General features: G+C 40.3%; 1 protein-coding gene across 1 annotated transcript in view; it reads right to left on the bottom strand.

Annotated features, from left to right (window-relative positions):
- Nucleotides 1–3754: 3754 nt before the first annotated feature.
- The window catches only part of LOC142148988 (semaphorin-6B-like), a 527730-nt gene continuing 520668 nt past the window's right edge, over nucleotides 3755–10816 (bottom strand). The window contains exons 16-17 of the mRNA XM_075204826.1: nucleotides 6645–6703; nucleotides 3755–6440 (exon numbers count right to left, since the gene is read on the bottom strand). Coding sequence (XP_075060927.1) covers nucleotides 5374–6440; nucleotides 6645–6703 — 1126 coding nt within the window. The 3' untranslated portion in view covers nucleotides 3755–5373. The remainder of the gene's footprint in view (nucleotides 6441–6644; nucleotides 6704–10816) is intronic.

Genomic DNA, 10816 nt, shown 5'->3' with positions numbered 1-10816 from the left:
CACATCTTCTATTTGCACCCCCACGACTCATATTCTAGAATCGATATGATCCTCTGCTGTTCACATCTAATGTCCGCATTAGTCTGAGCCGATATTCTCTCCAATCTGTGGTCTGACCACTCTGGAACCAAGGCTACCTTTGATCTCACCTCCACTGGAGGATTGGGGACTACTTAGAAATTGAATGGAGCCCTTCTTGGGCTCCCACAATTTCAAACCCTTTTGAACGCCAAATTGGAGGAATATTTTGAGATTAATACCACAGAAGATGTACGTTTCCCCACTACGTGGGAGGCGCACAAAGCTGTGATCCGAGGGGAAATCATTAAATTTGCTTCTACCCGGAAAAATAAGCAGACGGAGCAGATCGTTTCACTTTCTTCATAGATTCTTGTACTTGAAACACAACATAAACGTAAACATTCCGCGCAGATTTTATCTCAGCTTACTAAATTGAGGGGGGAGCTTAGTCGTCTCATGGCCGAAAATACTGAAAAGAGCCTCCGGTGGTTGAGACGGAGAATGAAAAAAGCAATAAAGCAGACTCATTGTTGGCAAATAGTCTCAAAGCCAAAAGAGCTTCCCAAACAATAAACTTCATCCGGGACTCAGAGGGCTCTCTGTCCTACGACTCCCGTGAAATTAACAAGACCTTCCGCTCCTTTTACGAGGCTCTTTACAATCTGCCAACTCATGGGGCCACTGATTTTGGTAACCAAGACACAACAAATTATCTAAGTTCTTGCCTCCTGCTGTCCTTAAGCCAGTCTAAAGCAGGAGGGGTTGTCTGAGGAAATAACTGAAGAGGAGGTTAAACTCACCCATAGCTCACAGAAACCCTCTAAGGCACCTAGCCCAGACTGTTTTACTATGTTTTACTATAGTCATACCTAAGCCTGATAAGGACCACACTCTTTGTGCAAACTATCGCCCTATCTCCCTTCTTAACACAGACATCAAACTCTTTGCCAAAATCCCTGCTTATAGACTAAATGGAGTCCTAGCTGATCTCATTGATCCCGATCAGGTGGGTTTCATTCCCAATAGGCAGGCACCTGATAATACGCGAAGAGTAGTTCATTTAATCCATCCTGTTAAGGCTTGGGCGCATTGTTGCTTCTGCTGAGAAAGCATTTGATAGGGTTTCTTGGCCCTTCATGTTTTTCACACTAGAGGCTTTCGGCATCCGAGGGCACTTTTTACAAGCCATTTCAGTGTTGTACACGAACCCCACCTCTCGGGTTATGACCAACGGTCAGGTTTCCAGCCACATCCAACTTCACAAAGGCACGAGGCAAGGTTGCCCGCTATATCCACTTTTGTTCACTGTATGTATAGAACCTCTGGCTGCCAAAATACGCCTTAATCCAGACCTAAAGTGTATCTCCTTGGGATCTGCACATTACAAAATCTCCCTTTTTGCAGATGATGTCTTATTAACACTGACAAACCCCGTTATTTCTCTCCCAAATTTAATGACAGAACTATCGCATTTTGGCAAGCTTTCAGGATATAAAATTAACGATTCCAAATCCGAAGCACTGCCCCTACATATTCCACGCACCATCCGAGAAGCCCTCCAACAGTCTTACACTTTCCAGTGGCGACCTCATGCAATTAGATATTTGGGGATAAATATCACCAAACATTATTCAGGACAATATGAAGCAAATTAATTGCCCTTACTTTCAAATATTCAACAAGATTTAGCAAAATGGGATCCCATGTATATTTCCTGGGTGGGAAGAATTCAGGTCATCAAAATGAACATTCTCCCTCGCCTTCTTTACTTATTACAAACGCTTCCAGTACCAATTCCCTGTAAAACACCAACAACCCTTCAATCATCTTGTAATCGTTTCATATGGCGGGGTAAGAAACCTAGACTGAGCAAGTCGCTCCTGACTAAGCCCAAAGAGGCTGGGGGCCTAGGCCTCCCACTACTTTACGAATATCATATGGCTACTCAATTGAGCCATGTTTTCTCGTTGCATCTCAACCCAGGTCTTAAAAAGTGGGTGGATATAGAAAACAAACTGACCTCAGCCGTACCTGTGCAAAACCGGCTATGGCTTCCGAAATCATGCAGAACAGCCTCAGTCTACTCTTCCCCCTCTATCGCATTCTCATTAAACATGTGGGACTTGTCTAACAAAAGGCATAATTTGGCCCCTTACCCGTCTCCCCTGACACCCATTTGGACCCACACACTCTTCCATCCAGGGAGGTCTGATGCGCTATCTGGTTGGTGGAAAGGGCGTAAGATTGAGCACTTTCTCACATAGTGGGGGAAAATGTCCCAATCTTATATGTAGAATTTCAGGATAAATTCCAACCATATCCCTCGATACACTTTCAATACATACAAGTCCGGAACTTTATACAATTACAAGCCCGTTCCTCTCGACTTCGTAATATTTCCTCATTTGAGCGACATTGTATATATTCAGCAGGCGGCAGAGGTAATATCTCAATTATGTACTGTATGCTCACTGCTCCACCCGACCAAAACCTCGAGCCTCATTAAGAGGCTTGACAATGTGATTTGGTGGTCTCATGGCACAGCGAGGAGTAGTCTATTATCTGAACGAGAACAGCAAAGATCTCCATCAATGCAGGTATACAAGAAAATTGTTATAAAATATATTTGCGTTGGTACCTGGTTTCGGAAAGGCTCCACTGCATGTACCCATTGGTATCAGACTGTTGTTGGCGCCTTTGTGGGGCTAAGGGAACTTTTTTACACATTTGGAACCTTACTTTGGCCATAGTACGTAAAGTAACTGGTATTAGAGTCGACAAGATTCGGACTCAGATTTTACTGAATCAATCCCTGAGATAGGCAAGACCAACAACTGTCTAATAGCTCATATTTACCAGGCGTCCAAGTTACTTATTGCGAGAGCTTGGAAACAACCCTCCGCTCCCTCCCTCCAGAACTGATCAATCCCATCTGGTTTATCTCCTCTATGGAACATATTTCCGCCCTTCTGAACGATTAACTACCTAACTTTCGAGAAATTTGGTCTCCATCTACTTGAGTCAAATTCTCATCCCTCCCCCTCTTTCCTTTCCCCCTGTAAGTAGAACCCCCACCACAAAACCTCCGTGCTTTGATAATGTTTTTATCTCGGTTGTTTTTCTTAAACATTTTAGTCGCTTACTTTACCATTTAACGTGGTACATGTTTTTCAAAGTTAAAAAAAAAAAAGCTCCCTGTATCATGTTTTTTCACTGACTTTCACTGCTATTTGCATCTTTTAAGCCAGTGTTTCCCAAATCCTGTCCTCACGGACCCCTAACAATGCATACAGGTGTATTCATTACTGACTGACACATTTTGAAAGATCCACAGATGGTACTAATTATTTCACTTGTGATCTAGAAAACCTGCACTGTTAGTGGTCCCTGAGGACTGGGTTTGGGAAACACTGCTTTAGGCTATGTTTTACAGTTACTATAATCTGATAGAACCTCTGTTTTGGTGGCTTTTTTAGATATAAGCCAACATGTAGAGTCCTGTTTAAGTCATGTGTGTGATCTTTTCTATATGTTTAATTCAGGGATACTATATTCAAAGGTTAATACCAGTGGCACAATAGATTATTGCTTGTTCTCTTTTGATCAATATGTTACTACTGATTAAGTATTCATATAGTAAAGGGTGTAGGCCCTACATCCTTTATAATATGAATACTTAATCAGTAGTAACATATTGATCAAGAGAACAAGCAATAATCTATTGTGTCACTGGTATTAACCTTTGAATATAGCCAACACTGATGTAGGGAGTCACTTTGTATAGAAAGTTAACAGCTATGATCACATGAGTTGGATTAGATCAGACTTTGCTGGCAATTCCATTCTGTGATTGTGGGCCTGCTTCAAATTGGAACGCAAGTTGCAGTATATGTGTACTTTTCTAAACCAAGACTTAAAGTCATCACGATCAGTCTGCACTTATACCTGCCCTGTAGCTGGTGCAAATAATATGGCTGAAACAAGTGTACTTAAGAGAGTCCCAGGACTTGAATTAGTCATATCTGCATCATCACGCCATTATCAAACCCTTGCACATAGTTTTGTGGAGCAGTGCCTATATCCACCCACCCCTTCACAACCCCATTTCACTCAACCCCATTTCACTCAAGTCATAGGAAGTAGCAAGCGTCATTTGCTTTCGGACATGATTTGCGTACAATTGCATTTTTTTGCATAAGGTCCGTTTCTGAGCATGTGCAGAGCTACTTTACGCACGATACGGCACAAATCGGACTTGCGTCCATACATGAATCAGGCCTTGTATGTTTTATTTCGCCCTTTTTATCATTTTATATATTTTTCAAATATTTTATATGCTGTACTCCTCTCTGTTAAGAAAAACATTGTTTTTGTAAATTTAATAAAAACAAATATATTTAAAGTCTTACAAGGTTGACTTAAGTAAGATGGAAATAAGATTATTTCTCTAAGTTAATTGTTTCTCTAAAGTACTGTAAATATAGCAAAGGTATATGGACATCTTATTTTAAGCAACATATAATGTTGCATCGATGCGTACATGGATTTGATGGTTATGTATCTGCAGTGGATTTATTTTGAATTCAAGTCAGTACAGTATATATGATCATATGTTAAGTTTTAAACTGTAAATATGTTTATAGAGCTAGTAAATACATTACCACTGCATATGAAAGCTATAACCCATTTTATTTTATAAACAGCCCAGCTAGTCTCTGATGTAAAACTATGGAATAGGGAATGAATAATGAAGATGTTGTTTAGGGGACTGTCCATTAATTAAGCTTTCATTACATACAAACAAACACACTCTGCCCTCATTCCTAGTTCAAGCACATTCATGCATAAATGTCTGTTTACTCATCCACATAGTTCTTATAAAACAGATATTAATAAAAGGTTGATTTGTACATACTGTGCTTAGCTGATGAGGGAACTGAGACTTCCCATTCATTAAGTAAAGGCCTTATACAAAGCCCTTCCAAAGAAAGAAAAAATCTGGAATCTATTATTCAATCTCATATAAGACACAGGCTCAATATTTTTTCCAGCAACCTATTTCTCTATTAGTTGCTTAAGAATTGGTACTGGAAACATTACTGCATACTGATCAGATGCTTGACTCAGAGTTTCACCAGACATTTTGCCATTTTGTGTTTGGTAAAAATGTGTAATTTTGTTGACTGTTTTTACTCTGTGTTGTGTAAGCAGAGCTAATAAAGGGTGTTTATTGCTCGAGTGTGGCCACACACTTTAGATCCATTGATAAAAAAGTAAGTTGTCACAGCTATGTGCATTGTCAACCCAATTTTGTAATACTGCACAATGGCTGCCCTGGAATGTATATACATATTATGGGGCATTGGATGTATGTGGCATTCCATATTGCACCATTACTTTGTCTGAGCCAAAAGGCAAGCACTGAGGGTTTGCTGTATTTACGTACATTGCATCAGCAGGCCCCAACCAGCTCTCCCTATTGCTAAAAGTCAGATTTCTCTTTAGGTGGGATAGTTGTGCAGGAGTGACATGGGAAGTTTGTTGAAAAAAACTCTCACATGTAGGAGAAGACACCACCCGTCTATGCTCTCCAGAAGACCAAAGGTAGGGTAAATAATGGGAGGTATGTCCCTGTGAAGGCCGATGGTGCATTTTATCTCCATACTGGGTTAAATACTCTTGTATGTGTTTAGACCGGAAGTTGGGGTTGCTCCTATGTTGAGGTAAATATTGATTTTCATCCACATGTATAGGCAAAAAACAAGAATCCTTCTTATGATGTGGATGGTAGAAAGAGATTTTACTGTGACAGTGTAAATACTGTATTTTTTCTCCATGCTGGGCTAAATAGCGAGACTCATCTTCTTTTAGGGGTAAGTAATGGGAATCCTCCCTATGCAAAGGCGTATAGTGGGAATCATCTCCATGGGGGTAGAAACAATGTGGGTTTTGTGAGTCATACTGTCCATCTGTAGGTAAACTGGAAGATGCTAGATGGTGGTCTGGATACAATATATTGGTGGATGGATCTTGTATCGAATGATTGATGTAGTCTTGGGAATTAATAATTTTCTTGTGCTGTTGAGGAGTCTGTTCTGGGGTTAGTGGAATACCATTATGTTCCTTACTGTGTCCAGGGCTCCAGACATGTTGTTTTAAAGATGTGAGGAGAGGGTCATGATCTGGATGGTCTAACTCTCTTCTTCTACTCACACTGTTAACAGAATCCTCCAGTATGAGGCCATTGTCCTTCTCTTTGTTTCTACTCTGTCTCTTTCTCCTCTGCTGAGAGCTCAACAAGCACACACCTAGCCCTGATAATAATGCACCCACAACAAAGGCTGCCACAGTGGAAACAACCAGCATGTTGACGGACACTTCAACACTTTCATGCTTCATGAAACTTTGTGTGACCAAACCTGAAGAAAAATAAGGTTTAAATTAAAAGGTAAAGTTAAATAAGGCTTTGCGGCAATAAAAAAGGCTTAAAAAATTATATATACAGTATGCTTGTGTGTGTGTGTGTATATATATATATATATATATATATATATATATATATATATATATATATATATATATATGCGTGTGTGTGTATATGTGTGTTTTTCAAACACACTAACCTTCACAATCTTCAAGTTGAGATATTTGTCCTCCACCAAGGTCCTGCTCATACTGAACCCTGTAAAATATTGTCGTAAGTTAGCAGGTTCATTCCTATCAAACATAGTGTGCCTCATTTGTGATACACAAAAGCTAAGGTGCAGTGCAAAATCCCCCTTGGAGATGAATTGAGCTTAACTTGCACAAGTACATCTAAATTTCCACCAAAGTACATAGATTTGCAGAGCAGATGATTGTACCCATGGGAGAAGTTTTGTGGAGTGAAGAAGTCCTATTCAAAGTAGCAATAGTTATTAAACACATGCACATAATTTGTGGAGCAGTGCAAAAACAATACAAATTTAATTTTCTGCAAGATTTTATAAATAACAGGAAGGCATGGAGTGGGTGCATTTTTAGGGTAATTCCTTGCGTAATAGGAAAGGTGACTGGTTCAGGATGGGATTTGGGTGGGTGTGTGTGGGGTAGGGGGGGTTGAAATGGCTTCTCTCCCTGCAGGGAATATAGAGGCCCAACAAAAATCCTTCTAATTACAGCAAATTTCTCTTCAAAGTAAATTGCAAGATACATTTATGTTTTGCTGCAAGTGATTATATATATATATATATATATATATATGTGTGAGGTATGTCTATTAAATAATAAGAATGATTAAATAACTCACCTTTATTTATTGATATTACAAATTTGCACTAATACATCACTGTAGTCTTGTTTTCCACTGGTCTAAGGCATGGAGCAAATCAATTTCTGTTACTTGTTTCAACATATCTGCCATTTTCTTCTTTACAGCATCAACTGACTCAAAATGTGTCCCTTTAAGCACTGATTTAACTTTTGGGAAAAGATAAAAATCGCAAGGTGCTAAATCGGGCGAATATGGAGGATGTTCAAGTTTAGTAATGTGTTTGTCAGTCAGAAACTGCTTCACAGAAAGTGCTGAGTGACCAGGCGCATCGTCCTGGTGAAGAAAGAAACCATTTTTCCACAGTTGCGGCTGTATCTTTCTGATTCTTTCTCTCAGCTTTTGCAAAACTTTCTTATAATAATGCTGTTTAACTGTTGTGCCTTCTGGAACCCATTCTTCCAAAATTACACCCTTGATATCAGTATGATCCTGAAATCTTTTGGCTTCAGGATCATACTGGAAGATCCAGGTCTCATCACAAGTGATTACTTTAGGAAACAGGGTTGGATCTGTGTCAAGTTGCTGCAGAATGTCAACACAACATTCCTTGCAATGTTCTTTTTGCTCTGGTGTGATAACCCTTGGGACCATCTTTGCACAAACTTTCATCGTGTTAAGATCCTCACGCAAAATTTTCCATACGGTGTCTTTGTCAATGTTCACTGATTCAGCTATCATTGGAACACTGAGTCGGCGGTCTTTTCGAACAATCTGATTGCTTTTTTCTACATTTTCTTTGGTTCTTGAAGTGTAAGGTCGTCCAGGGCGTTCATCATCTTCGACATTCTTACGTCCCCCGCTAAATCTTTTGTGCCACTCAAACACACGTGCACAAGACAGTCAGTCATTCCCATAGGCCATACTAAGCATTTTAAAACATTCTGTTGATGTTTTGTGTAATTTTACTAAAAATTTAAAATTGACACATTGTTCAACTTTTAAACTTTTTTTCGGCACTCTACAGAATACATCCAAACTAAATGGTAACTCACAATCAACTGAACATCATAGAGTGTTGCAGCTTTTCATGCAGGTTCAGACAGGTTCAAGGTTACTATGTATGCAGTTATAACCGGTTCTGACTGCTTTGTTTACTAGGTGGATGTCACTCGCCGTGGTATCGGGGAGCCCACCCGACCCCCGGCAAACTTACCTCGCTCCGCTCGGTCCCGGTCGCCGCCATCTTGGATTCAGGTTTGCGCATGCGCAGACCTGCGATTTATAAAACCTATGGCTGCCTCATTGGCCAGACAATTTTGGCTCCAAATACAAAAAGCACTTCCTCCATTCACTCAGTGCCTGTTCCTCAGTTGCCTTTGGATGCCTAAGACGTGGCTGCTCTGTATCCTGTTTATTTGTCTGCCAAGCTGACACTCCAATCAAGTACCTGCTACTTTACTCGTCTGCAAAGCTGACACTCTAATCAAGTACCCGTTGCTTTACTTGTCTGCAAAACTGACACTCCAACCAAGTGCCTTCTACTCTACTGTTCACAGAGCTTACGCTCCATTCAAGTACCTGCTATCCTACCTGCTGGTCTCCTGAGCTCACGCTCCAACTAATACCTACAGATCCATCCCCGGTCTACGGAGCTGACGTTCCTTCAGCTGTTCCGGTAATCCAACTGTCCCTTTGTCTCCTGATTTCCCAAGAGGGTCTCGCTCAGTACTCTGGCAGGGGCCGCGACCTGCGAGCAGACGCAGCAAAGACCATACTGCTTTGCGGTGGTTACTGGTGAACACCGTCTGCTCGTTAGACTCCGCGCCCTGTTGGTGTAGCGCTAAACTGTACAGATCCTAGGATTCGCATCGTAAAGACCTGCTATTGCTTGAGACCGCGACAGTGGAATCACAGTCTCGTTATTTAATAGACATACCTCGTATATGTGTGTGTGTGTGTGTGTGTGTGTGTATATATATATATATATATATATATATATATTTATAAACTCTGCAAAGACATGGATAGTCTGTACTCTCCAAATGCACAATTACTTAAGTTCTACTTACTTATGTATATCAAAAATAGGATATGTTAGTTCCAGATATTACAATATATGTTAAGCTGACCAACTCATGCCAAAGTCTTTCCATTCTGGCCAGTCCTAACATGATCAAATGCTTTGCATTTTTATCTGGGGCCAAAGGCTTACCTGCACACCGCTTTTAGAGGCAAGTCTTTCCCAAGCACTAACAGCCATGGGACACCTGGGACTAACCTGACACAAGTTGGAATTAATTAATGTAAAGAACTGAAGAAGAAATATACATATCTTACCTACAATTGCAGATTTTTCTGGTTTGTAAATATGACCTGCAGAGGTCACTGGACCTGAGCAGGTCTCCAGTCACAGAGGCCTTTCTAATTTACACCTCTTAAGACAAATCTGAATCTGCCCTTTTGTTGGTCCCTTATGTTAGCAGAAACTCTCTAAACACAGATATACATATACATATTCTTTGACCACCATTGACTCATTACTCAGTGAAAAGCCATTCTGGATTGTTGTAATATTTGATCATGAGGGGATATATAATGGTTAAATATGTAAACATGATAATAATGCTAGGAATAGTGAGTAATAGCTAATACTATGATTAGTGTTTGTATTGGCTAATGCACAGGTAAAGTAATGCACAGAAGTTTCCTCACTGTCTCTGCTGTGCCCCGATTGGCCAATCAGAGCACAGATACGCCCCCTACACATACTACCCCTACACATACTAGCGTGGAGAAAGCTAGAGGCAGCACAGCAGGAACAAGTAAGTTTATGGGAGTTTGTGTGTCTACATGGATGATACACAAATTTATCTATCCTCTCCTGACCTCTCGCCATCTGTGTACTGACTTTCTGCCATTTCATCTTGGATGTCCTCACATTAATTCAAACTCAATCTTTCAAAAACACATGACCATAAAAACCACCCTTCATGCTCGCTGCCTAGGTGTAATCCCTGACTCTGAACTATCCTTTGTTTAACACATCGACTCATGCTGCGTACCTTTTAAAGAAAACTTTTCCAGAATGCACATATATGTTACACAAGACACTGCAAAAACTCTAATTCATGCACTCAACATCTCTATTGCAATTCCCTTCTTACTGGTCTTCCCCAAAACAGACTCTCATCCCTTCAGATCTATTCTGCATGCAGCAGCTAGATTAACTTTCCTTGCAAATAACTTTTCCTCTGCTGAGTCAGTCTCTACATTATTGATTGGTGTTTTGTACAGAATTCAATATAAAATTCATCTACAAACATACAAGACCATCAACAAAATTGCACCAATATACATCTCCTCACTTGTCTCAAAATATCTCTCAATTTGACACCTGCATTCTGCACATTCTGTAATGTAATCTCATTACATGCTCCCATTCCCGTTTACAGGACATTTTTTGAGCTGCACCCAATCTATGGAATTTCCTCCCTTGCACAATAAGACTGGTCTACAAACCTTCAAGCTCTCTCTGAAAACCCA

Source organism: Mixophyes fleayi, chromosome 1, assembly GCF_038048845.1.
Source record: "Mixophyes fleayi isolate aMixFle1 chromosome 1, aMixFle1.hap1, whole genome shotgun sequence".
Classification (NCBI taxonomy): domain Eukaryota; kingdom Metazoa; phylum Chordata; class Amphibia; order Anura; family Limnodynastidae; genus Mixophyes; species Mixophyes fleayi.
The sequence above is the reverse complement of the archived record's forward strand: the minus strand, read 5'-3'. Positions and strand labels throughout refer to the sequence as shown.